Consider the following 22,331-nt stretch of genomic DNA (forward strand, 5'->3'; position numbering starts at 1 on the left):
TCAAATCAAATTTGATTGGTCACGTACACATGGCTAGCAGATGTTATTGTGAGCGTAGCGAAATGCTTGTGCTTCAAGTTCGGATAATGCAGCAATATCTTACTGAGGTCCTTTGTTACTTGTGTCCCCGCTCTCCGCTATAGTCCCAGCAAGATGTGCTTCTTTCTACAGCTTAGTCAGCTGAGGGACAGCAGTAGACTAGCCCATTCACTGATCCAGGAGACTGTGGCTGGCTGTTACATCCTGTTGTCATGCATTTGTGTAAAGGGAAGGGACGAAGTGTGTCCGAGTCCACGTCCACCCCATTCTCACACTTAGGGCTTCCCTCCCTAAGTGTGAGAATGGGCTTCCCGGAATCACCTCTTCACTGTTGACGTTGAGATTGGTGTTTTGCGAATACTATTTAATGAAGCTGCCAGTTGAGGACTTGCGAGGAGTCTGTTTCTCAAACTAGACATTCTAATGTACTTGTCCTCTTGCTCAGTTGTGCCCCGGGGCCTCCCACTCCTCTTTCTATTCTGGTTAGGGCCAGTTTGTGCTGTTTGGGGAAGGGAGTAGTACACAGCGTTGTATGAGATCTTCACTGGGATCTTCACTTTCTTGCCAATTTCTCACATGGAATAGCCTTAATTTCTTAGAACAAGAATATACTGACGATTTTCGGAAGAAAGGTCTTTGTTTCTGGCCATTTTGAGCCTGTAATCGAACCCACAAATGCTGATGCTCCAGATACTCAACTAGTCTTAAGATGGCCAGTTTTATTGCTTCTTTAATCGCACAACAGTTTCCAGCTGTGCTAACATAATTGCAAAAGGGTTTTCTAATGATCAATTAGCCTTTTAAAATTATAAACTTGGATTAGCTAACACAATGTGCCATTGGAACACAGGAGTGATGGTTGCTGATAATGGGACTCTGTACGCCTATGTAGATATTCCATTAAAAATCAGCTGTGTCCAGCTACAATAGTCATTTACAATATTAACCATGTCTACACTGTATTTTTGATCAATTTGATGTTATTTTACTGGACAATAAAATGTGTTTTTCTTTCAAAAACAAGGACATTTCTAAGTGACCCCAAACGTTTGAACGGTAGTGTAAAATATAATTTATAAGTCCAAAAATTAATGTAGCAACTACAGATTGCCCCATGAAGTCTATCAAACGTGTGCAAGTTTGAGTCCATTAGGCCTATAGATTTTTATCATTATAACCAGCGGGAATTAGATTGAGCAATAAAAGCCCCACTTTTATTCCATAGGCTGGGATCTGCACTATGCAGCTGTTGCAAGAGCGCATTTTTTTTACACTGGCTGTCCACTGGTTTCAAAAACAATGATTGATAGGAAGCTTACACTTCTTGGATTCAACCATTATTGGGTTCAAATACACATTTAGATTTGTGAACAGCCATCCACAAGAACCACAATCTGTAAGGCGCAAATTTCTAAATGAAAGAGCAGCAGTGTGATTCACATCAATGCGCTATGTAGATATCAGTGATATCCGTATCGCCATAGACTACCCCACTGCTGCCGTCCCCTCCGCTCTGAAATCGGAGTAGATGGCCAGACTGAATTTACGAACGTAACCAAAATGGTTACTTGCATAGTGGAGTCTTTTGTTAACACATGTAGCTAGCTAGCTATACGGATACAGTGCCTTGCGAAAGTATTCGGCCCCCTTGAACTTTGCGACCTTTTGCCACATTTCAGGCTTCAAACATAAAGATATAAAACTGTATTTTTTTGTGAAGAATCAACAACAAGTGGGACACAATCATGAAGTGGAACGACATTTATTGGATATTTCAAACTTTTTTAACAATTCAAAAACTGAAAAATTGGGTGTGCAAAATTATTCAGCCCCTTTACTTTCAGTGCAGCAAACTCTCTCCAGAAGTTCAGTGAGGATCTCTGAATGATCCAATGTTGACCTAAATGACTAATGATGATAAATACAATCCACCTGTGTGTAATCAAGTCTCCGTATAAATGCACCTGCACTGTCATAGTCTCAGAGGTCCGTTAAAAGCGCAGAGAGCATCATGAAGAACAAGGAACACACCAGGCAGGTCCGAGATACTGTTGTGAAGAAGTTTAAAGCCGGATTTGGATACAAAAAGATTTCCCAAGCTTTAAACATCCCAAGGAGCACTGTGCAAGCGATAATATTGAAATGGAAGGAGTATCAGACCACTGCAAATCTACCAAGACCTGGCCGTCCCTCTAAACTTTCAGCTCATACAAGGAGAAGACTGATCAGAGATGCAGCCAAGAGGCCCATGATCACTCTGGATGAACTGCAGAGATCTACAGCTGAGGTAGGAGACTCTGTCCATAGGACAACAATCAGTCGTATATTGCACAAATCTGGCCTTTATGGAAGAGTGGCAAGAAGAAAGCCATTTCTTAAAGATATCCATAAAAAGTGTCGTTTAAAGTTTGCCACAAGCCACCTGGGAGACACACCAAACATGTGGAAGAAGGTGCTCTGGTCAGATGAAACCAAAATTGAACTTTTTGGCAACAATGCAAAACGTTATGTTTGGCGTAAAAGCAACACAGCTCATCACCCTGAAAACACCATCCCCACTGTCAAACATGGTGGTGGCAGCATCATGGTTTGGGCCTGCTTTTCTTCAGCAGGGACAGGGAAGATGGTTAAAATTGATGGGAAGATGGATGGAGCCAAATACAGGACCATTCTGGAAGAAAACCTGATGGAGTCTGCAAAAGACCTGAGACTGGGATGGAGATTTGTCTTCCAACAAGACAATGATCCAAAACATAAAGCAAAATCTACAATGGAATGGTTCAAAAATAAACATATCCAGGTGTTAGAATGGCCAAGTCAAAGTCCAGACCTGAATCCAATCGAGAATCTGTGGAAAGAACTGAAAACTGCTGTTCACAAATGCTCTCCATCCAACCTCACTGAGCTCGAGCTGTTTTGCAAGGATGAATGGGACAAAATTTCAGTCTCTCGATGTGCAAAACTGATAGAGACATACCCCAAGTGACTTACAGCTGTAATCGCAGCAAAAGGTGGCGCTACAAAGTATTAACTTAAGGGGGCTGAATAATTTTGCACGTCCAATTTTTCAGTTTTTGATTTGTTAAAAAAGTTTGAAATATCCAATAAATATCGTTCCACTTCATGATTGTGTCCCACTTGTTGTTGATTCTTCACAAAAAAATACAGTTTTATATCTTTATGTTTGAAGCCTGAAATGTGGCAAAAGGTCGCAAAGTTCAAGGGGGCCGAATACTTTCGCAAGGCACTGTATATACGGATAAACAATTAACCATAATTCCAGTTACTACCCTGCATGAATCTGCAGTTATTTAACCAACCAGGTTCAATGTTAGCTAGCTAACATTAAGCTATAACTAGCAAAGCAAATGGCTCTGAGATACGAATAATAAAGTCATACATGTAACGTTAGCTAGCCAGCAAGCTAACGTTAGGTAGCTATCAGTACACTAACTTGAAATAACCCTTTTCTGTCAAAATTAGAAACATGTAATATCTGAAAATGTAGCTAGCTAGACTATCTTACCCATATACATCATGGATGGACGCATCTCCTGTCAGATGCCATTGTTGCCCTTAGTTAGAAGATGTTATCCGGAGACAGGTGTTTTCTCCATCTCCTTAGACATCATAGTCGAATTCAATTGATTTCAAAACTCGGTCCTCCAGAAAGTGGAGAGCAACATCTATGCAGTTTTATTACCCAATAAAAAAAATTAAAGCTGCGTTAACAGGATTACCTAGACATTCTGACCAGCTCAAATAGACAGAAGCATGACATATGGCAGACAAATCCAAACTCATCTCTCAGCCAATCATGGCTAGTGGGAAGGTTGCTGACTTTTTATGAGGCTAAACCAACTAGGCTTACCTCTGAAGGATCATACCCTTTTTTTTTCAATTTTCACCTAAAATGACATACCCAAATCTAACTACCTGTAGCTCAGGACCTGAAGCAAGGATATGCATATTCTTGGTACCATTTGAAAGGAAACACTTTGAAGTGTGTGGAAATGTGAAATACATGTAGGGGAATATAACACATTAGATCTGGCAAAAGATAATACAAAGAAAAAACATACATTTAAAAAAAAAATAGTTCCATCATCTTGGAAATGCAAGAGAAAGGCCATTATATGACTTAGGAGTCTAGGCACAATTTAGATGTTGGCCACTAAATGGCAGCAGTATATGTGCAAAGGTTTAGACTGATCCAATGAACCATTGGAACCATTACTGTTCAAAATGTTGTATCAAGTCTGCCCAAATGTGCCGAATTGGTCAATTGATACATTTTCAAGTAGATAACTGCAGAGAACATACAAAAATGACATGGTAATAAAACATTTAAGTTTACACACTCCCAGGAATGTCATAAATGATGAATAATTAGCTTTCCTTCAGAAAACACACTAACCTTCTAGCCAGACACAGCAGGGGTTCAAACTGTAGAACCCAGTTCCTAGATCTGAATATAAAAATGGATTTTTTCAAACAAAACTATGAAAAAATGAAGCATGGGGACCCTCAGGAGGACACATCAGAGCAAGATTACTGAATGTAAGTACATTATTTACCTTCAGAGGTGAATGTATCAAACCAGTTGCCATTATACGTTTTTGTTGGTGTGCACTCTCCTCAACCAATAGCATGGCATTTTTGGACAGTGCAGTAGATTGGACAGTGCAGTTAGATTAACAATAATTTGAGCTTTCTGCCCATATAAGACATGTCTATGTCCTGGGAAATGTTCTTGTTACTTACAACGTCATGCTAATCACATTAGCGCACGTTAGCTCAACCTTCCCGCAGGGGGGGACACCGATCCCATAGAGGTGTTAACAATTGTATTCATCGATGGCATACAAGTTTGTTATTAAGGCAAATGAAAGTACACATGTTTTTTGAAGGCATTTCTGCCAAAAAACACATTTTGATTAAAACATTTTTAAAAAAAGCTTACGTTTAAACGGCTCTCCTGTGAAGTAGTGACCCGCGATGTACACCTAGTTTCCTGAAATGGGTCACAAATATGCATCAATCAGTGGGTCTTGCAACGGCTATACAGAGATGAACAGTTTACAGATGAGTATAGTGATGTGTCCTATAAGAAGCATTGGTGGCAAATCTGATGGCTGAATTGTAAAGAACATCTTGCAGTTTGAGAGCACCTTACCTGCCGATCTATAAATTACATCTCCGTAATCTAGCATGGGTAGCATGGTCATCTTAATCAGGGTTAGTTTGGCAGCTGGGGTGAAAGAGGAGCTATTATGATAGAGGAAACCAAGTCTAGATTTAACAGCTTTGATATGTGCTGAGAGGAGGACAGTGTACCGTCTAGCCATACTCCCAAGTACTTGTATGAGGTGACTACCTCAAGCTCTAAACCCTCAGAGGTAGTAATCATGCCAAGCCACATGGCCTTTGTTTTGCAGGGGTTCAGAACAGGGTCAAGGGCAGAGTTTATTTTATCTTATTTAACGTTTATTTAACTAGGCAAGTCAGTTAAGAACAAATTCTTATTTACAATGACTACCCAAGCCAAACCCTAACCTGGACAAAACTGGGCCAATTTTGTGCTGCCCTATGGGACTCCCAATCACGGTTGGTTGTGATACAGCCTGGAATCAAACCGGGGTCTGTGGTGATGCCTCTATCACTGAGATGCAGTGTCTTAGACCACTGCATACCTCGGGAGTTCAACTAAATCTTGTACACATGAATTTTGTGTTGTAGATATGTGGTAGTAGTGTAGGGGCCTGAGGGCACACACTTCATATGTTGCGAAATCTGTTGTGAATGCATTGTAATGTTTTTAAAATTGTATAATTTTTATGGACCCCAGGAAGAGTAGCTTCTGCCTTGGCAGCAACTAATGGGGATCCATAATAAATACAAATAGTCAGGCAAGAGCAAGGACAGACTGGTATCAACAATGTTGTGTCTAAATGGCACCCTATATTATAGGGAATAGGGTGCAATTTGGGACACATCCAGCTGGATCCAGGTATTACAAGGATTAGCTCACCACCGCATGCCTCAAGGTCTTCAAAACGTCAAGCTAGGAGACTGACTGACTGACAGTGTTTACAGATTACAAATCACTGTCACTAGAAACTCTATTGAAAAATGTATAATTTAATCTACTGACGAAGGGATAACATGTCAAAGGGGTACCAACTGAATGGACCTCCAGTTACAAACAAAGTGTAATCACATAATCGCAAAGTGTAATCGCATAATTGATATCTTTGATAAGCGCTTCACAGTTACACAGTGAACATTAAAGGAGAACAGAAAACACAGGTGACATTTTCTGCATTCAAATGGCACATTAATCCTTAAATATAATGCACTACTTTTGACCAGGGTTCAAGTAAGTGCACTATGTAGGGAATAGGGTGCCATTTGGGATGTAGCAATGGACTGGAGATAGACACTTGACGACAGGTAAAACAGGAGGTAAAAACAGTGTTGTCTTACTAATCCGATCATTCTCATCTTTACAAGTTGTTCTGCCCACTCTTGTACACCCCATACTTGCTTTGTTTACATTGCTGTAACACCCCTCATGAAAATATGATTTTAATACAATTTCCATATCAGCTTATGGCCCACTAACACCTTGTGTGTGGGCTGATCTATTTGTGACCAACTGGGTATTGAACCCGTGTTGTCTGGAGTGATTTAAGACTGTTATCCCACTGAGCTAAGGCCTACCGTTTTTACAAAAAAAATACTGCAACTTTGCTGTCTCCACTGACCACACTGTCTTCTAACGCTGGCTGCAACACAGTCATCCACAAGGAGTATCTGTTGAAAGGACCCCTTGGGAAAAACACGTTTCGACACCTCTTGGTGCAGAATCTGACTCAAGCAGATATTACGATATCTTGTTACATTCAATCAGTAAACCTGATTGACTATTTTTTTCATGATTTCTAGCCAGCTGTCTCTGTGAGTGAGAAACTTCCCTCCTCTTTGGAGTCATGCGATACTGTAGCTAAGATTAACTTCTCTTGTCCTTCTCAAAACGAAAGCATCTATGTGCAGAGTGGACTCTACTTCCGATGATACATTTTCCGCTTTGAGAGGGACTGAAAACCCTTACACCGAAACTAACGGAGTCAATTCCACCACTGACCCGATGACTCCCACTGGTGAAACACTGTGCAATATTGCAGAAAGATATCCTCATCTCAGTTCGTAGGGCCTGGAATGGTTGCCATATGTGGACGCTGTGGTGACTGGCAGGCCACGACAGCCACTGAGAGTTTTGAAGCACAAACACCAGGAGATTTGGTTGAAATGTTAGTCAGAAAGGTTACGTGGCTGCTGACAACTCACACAAAGGGTCCGACCTTTTCGTTTGTGCCTTGGACACCAACTGCTGGTGGGGGAGTCCCGAGACACATGATGAGCCAGTGGGAGGGGGGGGTCTAGACTACGTGCAACACTGTATAAGGCCGCCCGATAAGGAAACAAATCAAGTTGTAAATGTCCCCACGAGATCGGAGAGGAGCCGACAAGCCCCTCAAAGGGGATAAGCTTAGAATACAGTTGAAGTTGGAAGTTTGCATACACTTAACCTATTTTTGGGTAGGTGGAGGGAGTCTAGAAGTGCATCTAGGAATCTTTGGGTTGCCCGAGAATTTATAACACAGCTTTTGATGATCCTTGGTTGGGGTCGAAGCACATTATTTGTTGTAATTGCAAACGTAATAAAATGGTGGTCTGCGAGTCCAGGATTATGAGGAAAATCGTTAAGATCCACAATATTTATTCCACGGGACAAAACTAGGTCCAGGATATGACTGTGGCAGAGAGTAGGTCCTGAGACATGTTGCACAAAACCCACTGAGTCGAGGATGGCTCCAAAAGCCTTTTGGAGTGGGTTTTCCATGTGAATATTAACTTCTTGACGCGGTGATCCCTTCTTGACGCGGTCATCCTTGTCGCGGGATCATTTTCGTCAGCAACCACTGAATAGCATAGCATAGGGAAAGATTTTGTGTATGTAGCTCTGTGCTCCGTTTAGTTAGTCTGCCTTTTTAATTAGTTAGTTTTAGTTTAGTTTTAACAGTCAAATAATATTACTAAAAAATATTTATATTAATGAAATCACAAGTGCAATATTGCAAAACACAGCTTAGCCTTTTGTTAATCCACCTGTCGTCTCAGATTTTGAAATTATGGTTACAGCGAAAGCAATCCAAGCGTTTGTGTAAGTTTATCGATAGCCTAGCATAGCATTATGTACACTTAGCATCAGGAAGCTTGGTCACGAAAATCAGAAAAGCAAATTAACCGTTTACCTTTGATGATCTTCGGATGTTTTCACTCACGAGACTCCCAGTTACACAACAAATGTTCCTTTTGTTCCATAAAGATTATTTTTATACCCAAAAATACCGATGTTTGTTTGTCGCGTTATGTTCAGAAATCCACAGGAAAGAGCGGTCACGACAACGCAGACAGAAATTCCAAATAGTCTTCATAATGTCCACAGAAACATGTCAAATGTTTTTTTAATCAGGTAGTTTTTAAAATATATATTCGATAATATATCAACCGAGTGTGTAGGTTTTTCAATAACAGCGGGAGGAACAATGGCGGCTTTACTCTGTAGCGCAAAAACTCACTCTGAGAGCCCCCACCTATCCACTTATGCAATGTGATCTTTCAAGCTCATTTTTCTAAATAAAAGCCTGACACTATGTGTAAAGACTGTTGACACCTTAGTGAAGCCAGAGAAAAGGAATATGGTTGATAATCCCGTTAAAGGGAGGATAGGCATGCAAAGGAACAGAAGGATTTCAAAATAAGAGGCACTTCCTGATTGGATTTTCCTCAGGGTTTCCCCTGCAATATCAGTTCTGTTATACTCACAGACAATATTTTGACAGTTTTGGAAACTGTGTTTTCTATCCTATGATCAGTGATTAGTTCATTGACTACAACTGCCTTGGAAGTGAGGGATCTAACATGAAGTTGCCCTATTTTGAGATGTGAGATATCACAATCTTTTTCAATAATGTCAGGAATGGAGAGGTCTTTATTCCAGTGAGATTGCTTAAGCCAACACCGCCATGTTAAGTTTTGCCCAACCTAGATCGAGGCATATACACGGTCTAAATGGCGATATCTGAGCTGACTATACTGACTATGTTTTAGGCAGACTCCACTAAGCTGTCAGCCTGGCCTGCACCGTGCTGCCTGGCCTGCACCCTATCTTATTGTGGAGCTAGAGGAGTTCGAGCCCTGTCTATGTTGATAGATAAGATGAGAGCACCCCTCCAGTTAGGATGGAGTCCGCCACTCCTCAGCAGGCCAGGCTTGGTCCTGCTTGTAGATGAGTCATATTTCGGGAGGGCAGGAAACAGTCTTCAACCAGCAATTAAGTTGTGAGACTCTGCTGTAGAGCTCATCACTCCCCCTAACTGGGAGGAGGCCAGAGACAATTACTCGATGCTGACACATCTGTCTAGTTAATTTACACACTGAAGCTATGTTGTGCTTGGTGACCTCTGACTGTTTCATCCAAACATTGTTGGTGCCGACGTGGATAACAATATCCCTATTCTCTCTACATTTTCCAGTTTTAGCCTTAGCCAGCACCCTCTTCAGACTAGCCTTTACGTTGGTAGCCCTGCCCCCTGATAAACAGTGTATGATCGCTGGATTAATTTTTAAAAGTCTAAAACTGGCGGTATTGGAGTCGCCAATGACTAGGGTTTTCAATTTGTCAGAGCTAATGGTGGGAGGCTTCGGCGGCTCAGACCCCGTAACGGGTGGAGGAGAGACTGGAGAAGGCTCGGCCTCTGACTCTGACTCGATGCTTAATGGGGAGAACCGGTTGAACATTTCTGTCAGCTGAATGATCGACACCGGTTGAGCAATCCGACAGCATTTCCTTCCAGAAGCCTTGAGAAAATTGTCCAGCTGCGGGGACTGTGCGAAGGGATTTATACTACTATCTGTACTTACTGGTGGCAACGATGCTGTTTCATCCTTTCCTACTCTTAAATTACCACTGCCTAACAATTGCGTCTGAAGCTGGGCTTGCAGCACGGCTATCCTCACCATAAGGAAATAGGTTTCCTGTGTATTATGAGTACAGCGACTGCAACTAGATGGCATAGTGTTAATGTTCATGTTACTACTTAGCTTCGGCTGTTGGAGGTAGAACCGTGTCCAGATGAAGCGTTCAAAAGTTTAATGAAAAAAGTTGAGCGAGGGAAAAAAAAACTTAAGACATTGGTAAAATGTGTAAAATAAAGATTTCGATTAAATGGTTATTAAAAATGAAAAAGTAAAACCGTAAAGTAGGCAGGAGGCAAAGTACCAACAAAGTACTCAAACAATGTATAAAAAAAATGTAATTGAGTTAACAAAAACTCTCTTTTTTGCTATCTTGAGTAAGGCAGCTCAAAAATGCAGGTGTTTCAGGTTAGCTCAGTGCTTTCTGTGGTGGTGGTGCAGCAGGCGGAAAATACAGAGTGTAGGGCCACGAAAGACAGTCCAAAAATGTCTTAAATTCTGCTGCATAAATGATGTAATATGCCAGGAAGACATGTACAGTTGAAGTCAGAAGTTTACATACACCTTAAGCGAAATACATTTAAACTCAGTTTTTCACAATTCCTGACATTTAATCAGAGTAAAATGTCCCTGTCTTAGGTCAGTTAGGATAACCACTTTATTTTAAGAATGTGAAATGTCAGAATAATGTTAATGTTAATTCTTATAAATAGTGTAGCTACAAATAACTCCACAGTGGATCAGGCCAGAAATAACTTATTCCCACAACAATGTTTAGAAGACATGAAATTGAATACCAATTAATGTAATCTATGTCTATTTTTTTTCTAAATCCGCAGGGGATCCCACCACAGGTAGAAGATGCATGGCAAGCACATCAACACCCCACGACCACCCCTCTTGCCCTACCAACCCCCACCTCACCCCCATACATACACTATGGCACAAATCACTTCCTCATTATAGTTCTGATGTAATGTAAGCTACCCCCCCTTCCTCCCAAGTGGTAATGGCCTTGACATTAAAAACTGATAAGACAACAACTGACTTAAATGTTTTACTCTCATGGTATAGGTCTGCATTGGTGTTGTGATTGCTAACTGCTGACAGTACAGTTTACACACATACTTACAGAAGACTAAGAGTAAAGTTGAATTGATTATATTTTAATTCACAATTGACTAGATTTTAATCCACAATGTCGAAAGCACATGGACATGGTTAAATTGTCAATTCCACTGCAGAAACATTTAATCTGACACCAATGCTGGTAGCTATGGTCTGAGAGGGATCAAGAAGAACAGAACCTCAGTAACACAACAGCATTTCAATGCCTTCTCAAAAAATGTGGTTATTTCGTTATCAATTTTACCATCCATGATAATGTCAAGGAAATACAAAATAATACTGGTCAATGCCATGTGCAAATTATAAAACATCATTAGATGACATGTGCAGTATGTCCCTACTCTTATATGTTAGGGGTAACTTGTCAGATATAAATGGCTACAGCATTATATGGGTTTAGGAGTACAGTTTGTATCTGAGAGCACATGAATGATACATTGGAGTTTATCATACAAGGATTTCAAGTCGAGTTTGACATGGAATTGCTTGTCATCGGGACGTAATTGACACGATCATATAAAATATAACGGGTTATGAGTGTGATAAGATGAGGTTGGAGTGTATTGTTGGAGTACAATAATTCATGATCAGCTTTTCAGGTATCATGTGTGGACTGAGTTGGAGATAATCTTTTGAATTCGTAATAGAAAATAAAAATATAACTTTGGGTGGTGTCAATTAAAAGGTTTTAAAGAATTATATTATTTCATCATCCAACTCATCTCCTAAATAAAGCTGAATTTAAATGGACTTGATCCCCAACCCTGAAGAGAGGAGTTATGTAGGGGACGAGGGTGCACAGGAGACCGAGGACATGAGACGTGGATAGGGGACAGGTTGAACAGAGGGGAATGATACATTGGAGTTCATCATATAAGAATGCACAAGGATTTCAAGTCGAGTTTGACATGGAAATTGCTTGTCATCGGGATATAACTGAGCCCCCTTATTCCCTCTCACCACCACGGCCCCGTCCCCAGTTGGCTCTGCAACCAATCGGCGTAGTTGGCCACCCGGGTGTAAACTCCATAAACCCTCTGGCTCCCACACTCCTCCGGGCCCCCCCATGACACCAGGCCTTGGGCCACCCAGCGCCCGCTTCCGGGCTCCTCCATCACGAACGCCCCCCCGCTGTCCCCCAGGCACGTGTCACGCCCACCCTCGTAGAAGCCGGCACAGAACATGTTGTCAGTGATGTTGTAGTTGATGGAGCGTGATGCATAGCTGGCCTTACACTCCTCCTGTGCCACCACAGGCAGCTTGACATACTGCAGCACGTCCGACACCATGCCCAGGTCAGAGGAGAGCGCGGTGATGTCAGCGGCCACAGAGGCATTGGGGTTGGAGATGCCCCAGCCGGCCACCAGGCCCAGGGTGTTGAGCTGGGGGCTCTGGGGCCTGTCTTTGCCCTGGGGAGGGGGCAGGCAGACGGGCCGCACCAGCTCCCCCACTGGCACCGCCTGACTCAGCTTGACCAAGGCGATGTCGTTGTTGTAGTTGCGAGGGTCGAAGTGAGGGTGGAGGATGACTTGTTCCACAGAGCGGTTGGTGGCGTTTTGCTTGGCACGGACGTCGTGCAGACCTAGGTAGACTCGGACGTGTTCGGGCGCCACAGGCACTACAGTGGTGCCGCGGCGTTGGGAGCGCAGGACGTGAGCGGCGGTGAGGACCCAAGACTCAGAGAGCAGGGCACCGCTCCCGAACCAGCGGTCCTCCGGGACACGGGACATGTCTTCCACGGTGAGGAGGACCTGCCAGGGGAAGAGACCTGGCACAGTGCTACGCCCCCCGACGATACGCTTAATCTGTGCTGGGAAGGGCTGGGACGGCTCCCCACATGCTGAAACACACAGACATAGACACACAGTGTGTGAGTTGGACTCATGCTCTTGTGATGAGGTAGCCCTGTTTGCAACTTAAAACCAGTGGCACGCTCGGTCCAAGAAAGAATTTTGAAATAGTTTAGACGATGGTTTCCTGAACAGGAGACCAGAACTCGGATCCCTACAGATCGGATCTATACACGCTTACTGTACAAATTCAACAGTTAGGCCTGCAGTTGTGAAGCTTACCTGGCAAACAGGTAGGAGTTTTAGTCCCATGTTCTGAGTTGGTCCACTCTCCCTTCTCTCCACAGGTGTACATACCTGCACAGACAGTCAATAAATTACATACAGTTGAAGTCGGAAATTTACATACACCTTAGCCAAATACATTTAAACTCAGTTTTTCACAATTCCTGACCTTTAATCCTAGTAAACATTCCCTGTCTTAGGTCAGTTAGGATCACCACTTTATTTTAAGAAGTGAAATGTCAGAATAACATTTCACAGCTTTTATTTCTTCTGACCCACATTCCCAGTGGGTCAGAAGTTTACATACACTCAATTAGTATTTGGTAGCATTGCATTTAAATTATTTATCTTGGGTCAAACGTTTTGGGAAGCCTTCCACAAGCTTCCCACAATAAGTTGGGTGAATTTTGGCCCATTCCTCCTGAAAGAGCTGGTGTAACTGAGTCAGGTTTGTAGGCTTCCTTGCTCGCACACGCTTTTTCAGTTCTGACCACACATTTTCTAGAATTGAGGTGAGGTCAGGGCTTTGTGATGGCCACTCCAATACCTTGACTTTGTTGTCCTTAAGTCATTTTGCCACAACATTGGAAGTATGCTTGGGGTCATTGTCCATTTTAAAGACCCACTTGCGACCAAGCTTTAACTTCCGGACTGATGTCTTGAGATGTTGCTTCGATTTAATCTTAATCTGTATTGACGTTTTGCTTGTTTGATGGTTCGTCTGAGGACATAATGGGATTTCCTATAAGCACCCGGATTAGTCTCCCGCTCCTTGAAAGCGGCAGCTCTAGCCTTTAGCTTGATGCGGATGTTGCCTGTAATCCATGGATTCTGGTTGGGATATGTACGTTGTACGTACAGTCACGGTGGGGATGATGTCATCCATGCACTTATTGATGAAGCCAATGACTGAGTTGGTGTATACCTGAATGCCATTGGATTAATCCCGGAACATATTCCAGTCTGTGATAGCAAAACAGTCCTGTAGTGTAGCATCTGCGTCATCTGACCACTTCCGTATTGAGTACCGGTACTTCCTGCTTTAGTTTAGCTTGTAAGCAGGAATCAGGAGGATAGAATTGTGATCAGATTTGCCAAATGGAGGGTGGGGGAGAGTTTTGTATGCATCTCTGTGTGTGGAGTAAAGGTGGTCTAGGATTTCTTTCCCCCTAGTTGCATATGTGACATGCTGGTAAAAATGTGGTAAAACTGATTTAAGTTTGCCTGCATTTAAGTCCCCGGCCACTAGGAGCTCCACTTCTGGGTGAGCCTTTTCTTCTTTGCTAATGGCCTTATAGAGTTGGTTGAGAGCAGTCTTAGCGCCAGCTTTGCTTTGTGGTGGTAAATAGATTGCAACGAGTAATACAGATGAGAACTCTTGGTTGATAGTGTGGACGACAACTTATCATAAGGTACTCTACCTCACGCGAGCAATACCTCGACACTTCTTTAATATTAGACATCGCACACCAGCTGTTATTGACAAAAAGACACATACCCCCTCCCCTCGTCTTACCAGAGGTAGCGTCCCTGTTCTGCCGGTGCATGGAAAATCCCTCCATCTCTATATTGTCTGTTTATTCGTTCAGCCACGTCTCAGTGAAACATGAGATACTACAGTTTTTAATGTCCCTTTGGTAGGACAATCTTAATAATAGGTCATCAATTTTGATTTCTCACGATTGCACGTTAGCAAGGAGAATGGAAGGAATTGGGAGTTTACTCGCTCGCCTCCGGCTTCTCAGAAGGATCCCCGATCTGCATCCCCTTTTCCCAGCGTATTTTCTTCACGCAAAAGGCGTGGATCTGGGCCTGTTCCAGTGAAAGCAGGATATCCTTCTCGTTGGACTCGTTGAAGGAAAAAGTTTCTTCCAGTCCGTGGTGAGTAATCGCTTTTCTGATGTCCAGAAGTTATTGTCGGCCATAAGAGACGGTAGTAGAAACATTATGTACACAATAAGTTTTAAAAAATAAGTTACACAAAATGCAAAAAACAATACAAAATTGCACAATTGGTTGGAAGAATGTAAAAAAAAGTTTTTGTGTTATATGTTTGCCATGTGTGATGCATTCTAACACGGAACCCAAACCGGCTGCGCACATGCTCCATCCTGCATAAATGTATTTTGTCCCCCCACACCAAACACGATCACGACACGCAGGTTAAAATATCAAAACAAACTCTGAACTAATTATATTATTTTGGGGACAGGTCGAAAAGCATTCAACATTCATGGCAATTTAATTAATTAGCTTGCACTTGCTAGCTAATTTGTCCCATTTAGCTAGCTTGCTGTTGCTAGCTAATTTGTCCTGGGATATATAAACATTGAGTTGTTATTTTACCTGAAATGCACAAGGTCCTCTACTCCGCCAATTAATCCACACATAAAATGGTCAACGGTCGTTTCTAGTTATCGCTCTTACTTCCAGGCTTTTTCTTTCCTTGACTTTATATTAGCAACTTTTATAAATTAGGTACATTGACTTCGTTTGTCTTTCAGTCACCCACGTGGGTATAACCAATGAGTGGGTACCTGCTTCTATAAACCAATGAGAAGATGGGAGAGGCAGGACTTGCAGCGCAATCTGATTCAGAAATATAACTGATTTCTATTTCAGCCCTTGGCAACGCATACGCTTGTTGGCGCCTGCGAGCAGTGTGGGTGCAATAATTGAATAACATAGATTTCTAAATTTATTTTGCAACGCTCGCTCACACGAAACGAGCCGTGTGGTCAGCCTGTAAGTGGTTTCTCATGGTTTTTGTATGCAATGTTCGATTATGTCAATTCTACATTTCTTCAGTTTGTGTAAACTGTGAGCAAGAATAAATAAAGTCAAAGCTGCTCGTTTCCTCAATTGCCATTTAGAAAATATCAACGTGACCTAAAAATAGCATATGATGATAATGATTTTTGTAATTTCTCAACAAATCAATGTAGCCTAATGGCAGGCAGGAATTGAGTTTCAAGTAGGCCTACAGATATTCCACAATTTGTATTTGTATTTATTAAGGATCCCCATTAGCTGCTACAGAGGCAGCAGCTACTCTTCTTGCGGTCCAGCAACATTAACACAGTTATATACAGTTTAAAATATTACATTTCATAACACTATACCCAATACATTAAGTGTGTTCCCTCAGGCCACTACGATCACATATGTACAATACAACATACATGTGTACGTGTGTAGAGTGCATGTCTTATCATGTGTGCCTGTGTGTGTGTATCTTCACAGTCCCATAAGGTGTATTTTTATCAGTTTTTTTTCTGATTCTACTGCTTGCATCAGTTACCTGATGTGGAATAGAGTTCCATGTAGCCATGGCTCTATGTAGTACTGAGAACCTCCCATAGTCTGTTCTGGACTTGGTGATTGTGAAGAGAACTTTGGTTGCATGTCCTGTGGGCTATGCATGGGTGTCTGTACTATGTGCTAGTTGTTTAAACCCCTTGGTGCATTCAGCACACTTCTTACAAAAACAAACACTGAAGTCAAGCTCTCCTCCACTTTGAGCAATGAGAGATTTACATGCATATTAATAATGTTAGCTCTCCATGTGCATTTAAGGGCCAGCCATACTGACCTGTTCTGAGCCAATTGTAATTTTCCGAGGTCCCTCTTTGTGCTACCTGACCACACAACTGAACAGTAGTCCAGGTGCGACAAAACTAGAGCCTCTAGGACCAGCCTTGTTGTTAGTGTTGTTAAAAGGGCAGAGCAGTGCTTTATATGAAAGTGTTAATTATTTGAAGTGAAGTTTTTAAACTTGTTTTAATTGTTAACTTAACTATTATTCATGATGAACTAGTGTCAATGTTGATTAATCCCAGGTCACAATCCTGCAATAAAGAGCGGAAGGGAATCTGTCTCTAATTTGTCTGTTTCTGTGTTTTATTCTCAAATGAACACTACCTTTTTGTTCAGTTGTAAGCTCTCCAATTAGTTTTATTTGATTATCACTCTTTTTTTTCAGAATATCAGCCATGTGAACCCATTAAGCAAATGATATTGGCATGCAACTGCAATTCAGCCATAGGCCTACAGCAGTGGTTACCAACACCAGTCCTTGAGTAACCCCAACAGCACACATTTTTGTTGTAACCCCGGACAAACATACCTGATTCAACTCATTGAGGGTCTGATGAGTAGTTGACAAGTTGAATCAGGTGTGCTTGTCTGGGGGTACAATAAAAATGTGTACTGTCAGGGATACTCATGGATCGGAGTTTGGAACAACTGGCCTACAGTATGAGGGCATTTGCCTTATGGCCATTTGCAATGCACCCATTGACATTGTGCATCTGAAGCAAAAAATAGTTTAACTCACACATTGTTTACATAGCTATATGTTCTCAATTTAAAAATGATACCAGTAAACAATGCATATGAGGCTAATCACTATACTCGTTTTTGTATATGCATTGTGCTGACATAAAATTGTTTAGTGCAAATCCAACCCCTTGTAATCTAGGTAGTGAAATGTCTGGAATCAGATGATAGGCTGTTTAATTTAAAACATACACACAACTACTACGACCACCAAGTTCAATGACAGATACTTTTCCCCCATAAGGTCTCAGTGGCACTTGGAGTTGCCACTATGATAATGAATATGGTTTGCCTAATGTGTTTAAACTGTAAAGAAAGAATAGTTAGGCTATAAGAAATATATTTTATTCAATGGGGCAAGAAAAGGCAGAGATGACACACAAAATACTTTTCATTTCACCCATACAACAATATAGCCTATTATTGAAATAAAGTATGTTCACAAACTCATAAACAATAGTATTTTACATACATATATCCAAATTACATGTTATATAGTCATACACTATAAGGGGCATGAGGACAAGGTGAAGGTACTTTGTACTCAAATGGCACAACAGAATCATTTAGATTGACCAAAGCATAGCATAATACAACCATCTTGTACCATCTTGTATTGTATTGAGGTTATCTCCTTTCATATCTGGAAAAGGACAAAGTAGTAAACTGCTGCAGCATTGCTCAGCTTCACAGTGGGAATCAAGTCGATGGGTGTCTTGATAGAGGTCAGCTGGTGAACCTACAGTACCTAAACAAATGAAAAGCACACCTGATGTTTGAATATACTGTAAATTCATTAGGTAATCTATATCATCAGGGCTCTTGATTGTTTGGTTGTGTTTAATTCATTCAGGTGTTTTAGTGTTATATAAAGATTCAATCTATTGTTGGAACAACCAATAGTCAACAGAGCAGGTTGTCCTACCCCATTGAGGCCTTTTTCCTATGACTGTAATGTCCATACATTTCCCCTCTTATGAATAAAGTGCTCAACAAATTATCATTGGGTCAGTACCACTGGAGTCTTTCTAGACAATAATATCCTCTTCTAGGCTATTTGGATGTCATATTGTAGAATTTGTTTATCCCCTTTTCATGGTCATGGCTAGAAGGATCCAGCTTTTGTCAAATTAACATCAAATTTGACTTTTTTAGCAGGTTAGTAGTAATTACACAGCAGGTTAAGATAATTAGGTTAAGGTTAGGAAAAGGTTCAGCTAAAATGCTAAAAAATATATACTTATAACATTAATTTGACAAAAGCTGGATCCCTTCTAGCCATTACCCCTTCTCATAAGTCTAGATTGCATGGTTGCATCTAAGAAAAGGTTGTTTTATTGTTCTGTCATCAGAGTAGGCTTAGGCTACTGTCATCTTAAAAAAGATTCTGCTAATGTCTCCAGTCATATAAAGTGTAGTAGAATTTCATTAAATGTTTATCAAAGGCCACATTTTTCCTGTGCTAAGGAAATAAACCTATAGGCCTATTCCACTACACACTCATTAATAGCCTAAATTATGACTATCCAATCTACTCATCACATTAGGAATAGTAGGCTTACATTAGTCTGCAAATGCGATGATAGATGCATACAATCCTTCGTTATAATACTGCATTTTTATGGTAAAAAAAAATTGCTTCCTGAAATACTTGAAACTCACTCGCCGCCTATGTAAGAGACATGGTAATAGCTAGGCTAAAAGCTATATAGCTAGCTAATGTTGGCTAACTTAGTCTTGTTCTTAACGCCTGTTTAGCATAACAGCCAAACTAAAAAAAAAACTATCAGACTTACCAGTGGGTTCAGGTCTTCACGAGCAAAAAGGTTTCTTTGCTTTTCTGACAGTTCTTGAGTCTTGTCTCGTTGGTGTTTCATGATTGCAGGTCATCTGTAAAAAAAAAAAATCCTGTTGTCTTTCCTGCTTTGTTAGAGCAGCTAAATACTGCACAGAAATTGACCGTGATAATGAATCAACTTATTTTAGGCACTGTTAACATGCAGCATGGGGTAGCCACTTGGCTGTAGTTGTCCATATAATTGATGTGGTGGGCTTCCAACATGGCCATCAGGATGTGTCATACATCAACTGGCAACCCTCTATGTTGACCTTTAGATTATTGGTTAGGCTACAGTGAAATGCATGAGCTTTCAGGCCTATAGGCCTAATATACGAATATTGAAGCGGCTCAGGTGTAGCCTAATCCAATGGTTTAATACTCGGTAGGTTTATTGATTGTACATACATATGAAAGTAATGTCAATATGTAGCCCAATCTAGCTATCATATAATTTGGTGCATTTTACAATTTGGTGCATCTCGGTTTTCATAAAAATTAAATTGAATCCTTGCTTCCCTTGTATACAACATTGCAAACCTTTTAGGCTATTTATATTTAACAATTACGTTTTCAGCGTTCACAGAGAGACAGAAACATCTTCATTCTATGTTTACCGGAAATCTAACGACGCACTTTGCTGTTCTAAGAGTGCTCTGACGCAGGCGTTATAGTACGAGCGTTTTCAAGTGCAACGTTAATAAAGACGATTTTGGGAAGCCGCTCGGAAATTTAAAGATTACCTTATGAAGGTTATATCGATGAATTTAGCCTTAAGATGCTTTTTGGAAACCGGGCCCTGGCTCTTGTAGGAACCAGAGTTTTTCCTGGTCAGGGTGCATGGTCAAGAACACTTTGGGCCCTAAGACGGGAACATACTGTTGATCTTGGGGTGAATCTGGTACATGGACTCCCTGCAGATGTACTGGACTATAGAACCGAACAGGGTGCTGTTGCCAGAGCTCTCGAAGATGACGTCACCCATGGCAACCTCACCAGGAGTCCCACAATCCACCACTGAGAGAGGAAGGAGAGGAAAAAGAGTATTAGCAAATACTATATGGTTTGAAGAAATGGATCAACAACTGGACAAGGGTTAAAGAGGAAACATGGGACACGAGCAGCACAAACATGTCATTAGATCGGCAGATATAATTTATTCTCCATGTACTTGATAATATTAATGATTTTTTTAATGACTTCAGGGTTCTCCACAGGATTTTTAAAAACACAATCAGTCCCACCGCGACACCGGCGCGATTTGGATTTCTAACCCCAAATCTAACCCTTGTGTGTTAGAGCTAAATACTTCTGGTTTATACCAATGGATCTTTTCTTCTGCATCCGTTGGTACCAACCATTAGTCTGTGTGATTAAGGGGGGCTGAGCTAGAGTGGTGTTTGTGAGACAAGGAAAATGATGGATCCCGAAAATGACATACCCAAACTGCCTGTAGCTCAGGACCTGAAGCAAGGATATGCATATTCCTGAAACCATTTGATTGAAACACTTTGAAGTTTGTGGAAATGTGAAATTAATGTAGGAGAATATAACACATTAGATCTGGTAAAAAAAATAGTTTTTTTGTACTATCATCTTTGAAATACAAGAAAAAGGCCATAATGTATTATTCCAAACCAGGCACAATTTAGATTTTGCCCACTAGATGGCAGCAGTGTATGTGCAACTTTTTAGACTGATCCAATTAACCATTGCATTTATGTTCAAAAGTTTGTATCAAAACTGCCCAAATGTTCCTAATTGGTTAATTAATAACTTTTTATGTTCATAACTGTGTACTCTCCTCAAACAATAGCATGGTAACCTTTCACTATAATAGCTACTCTTTATTGGACAGTCAGTTAGATTAACAAGAATTTAAGCTTTCTGTCAATATCAGATATGTCTATGTCCTGGGAAATGTTCGTATTACTTACAACCTCATGCTAATCACATTAGCCTACGTTAGCTCAACCATCCCGCTGAGGAGACACCGATCCTGTTTGAGTTAAAAAAAAAACATCTGTAGAGTCTGAAATGGTTTGTGCTACAAACTATTAATGAAAAGCAGAGACTCTCACGAACATGCACATGTAACTTTTAACAAGAAACATCTGTTAAAAATAAAGAAAAACACTTGAATGATTAGATGTGTCCAAACCTTTGACTTGTACTGTAAATTAATTTTTATTAGGTTTTTGCTTTGACTGACCTATTTCAGTCAATAAAATTCATGAATTTAACTGTTTATGTAAAAACTGTGAGGCTAAATATAATGGCTGGAAATGCAGATAAATTAGAAGCGCAGAGATTTTTGCATTTTTGAACACCTGTAACTGCCATTTCCTTCTTTCAATTTTGACATAGTGGTGCAGCCAGTCCACAAGGTGACGCAGCGCCTTTCTTACATTCTTTGGGGAAAACCCAGACTATTACAGACTACTGAATGGATGGGAGTCTGATGATCACCAATAACATGACTGATAGAAGAGAGATGAGCCAATGGGAGAAAGCATATTGTAGTGGAACTGTACCTCTCGTCATGTGAGACGACGCTAAAGAATTCAGTCCACCATAGAGGTTGTGGATCCTCCATAGTGCTAAATATGGCATGCTTCTCTTTCTGCTCTGAGATTCTATTTTCTAGGCTGTGGTTATTCAATTGAATTTGTATTGGGCTCCCGAGTGGCGCACCAGTCTAAGGCACTGCATCTCAGTGCAAAAGGGATCACTACAGTCCCTGGTTCAAATCCAGGCTGTATCACATCTGGCTGTGATTGGGAGTCCCATAGGGCGGTGCACAATTGGCCCAGCGTTGGTCGGGGTAGGCTGTCATGGTAAATAAGAATTTGTTCTTAACTGGCTTGCCT

At 41.1% G+C, this 22,331-nt stretch overlaps 1 protein-coding gene across 1 annotated transcript in view; it reads right to left on the reverse strand.

Annotated features, from left to right (window-relative positions):
• Window positions 1-11,220: 11,220 nt before the first annotated feature.
• The window catches only part of masp1 (MBL associated serine protease 1), a 71,168-nt gene continuing 60,057 nt past the window's right edge, over window positions 11,221-22,331 (reverse strand). Inside the window, exons 9-11 of the mRNA XM_024415788.2 lie at window positions 20,341-20,478; window positions 13,284-13,358; window positions 11,221-13,051 (exon numbers count right to left, since the gene is read on the reverse strand). Of these exons, the coding sequence (XP_024271556.1) occupies window positions 12,168-13,051; window positions 13,284-13,358; window positions 20,341-20,478 (1,097 nt within the window). The 3' untranslated portion in view covers window positions 11,221-12,167. The remainder of the gene's footprint in view (window positions 13,052-13,283; window positions 13,359-20,340; window positions 20,479-22,331) is intronic.

This window comes from Oncorhynchus tshawytscha, linkage group LG17 (genome assembly GCF_018296145.1).
Source record: "Oncorhynchus tshawytscha isolate Ot180627B linkage group LG17, Otsh_v2.0, whole genome shotgun sequence".
Taxonomy (NCBI): Eukaryota; Metazoa; Chordata; class Actinopteri; order Salmoniformes; family Salmonidae; genus Oncorhynchus; species Oncorhynchus tshawytscha.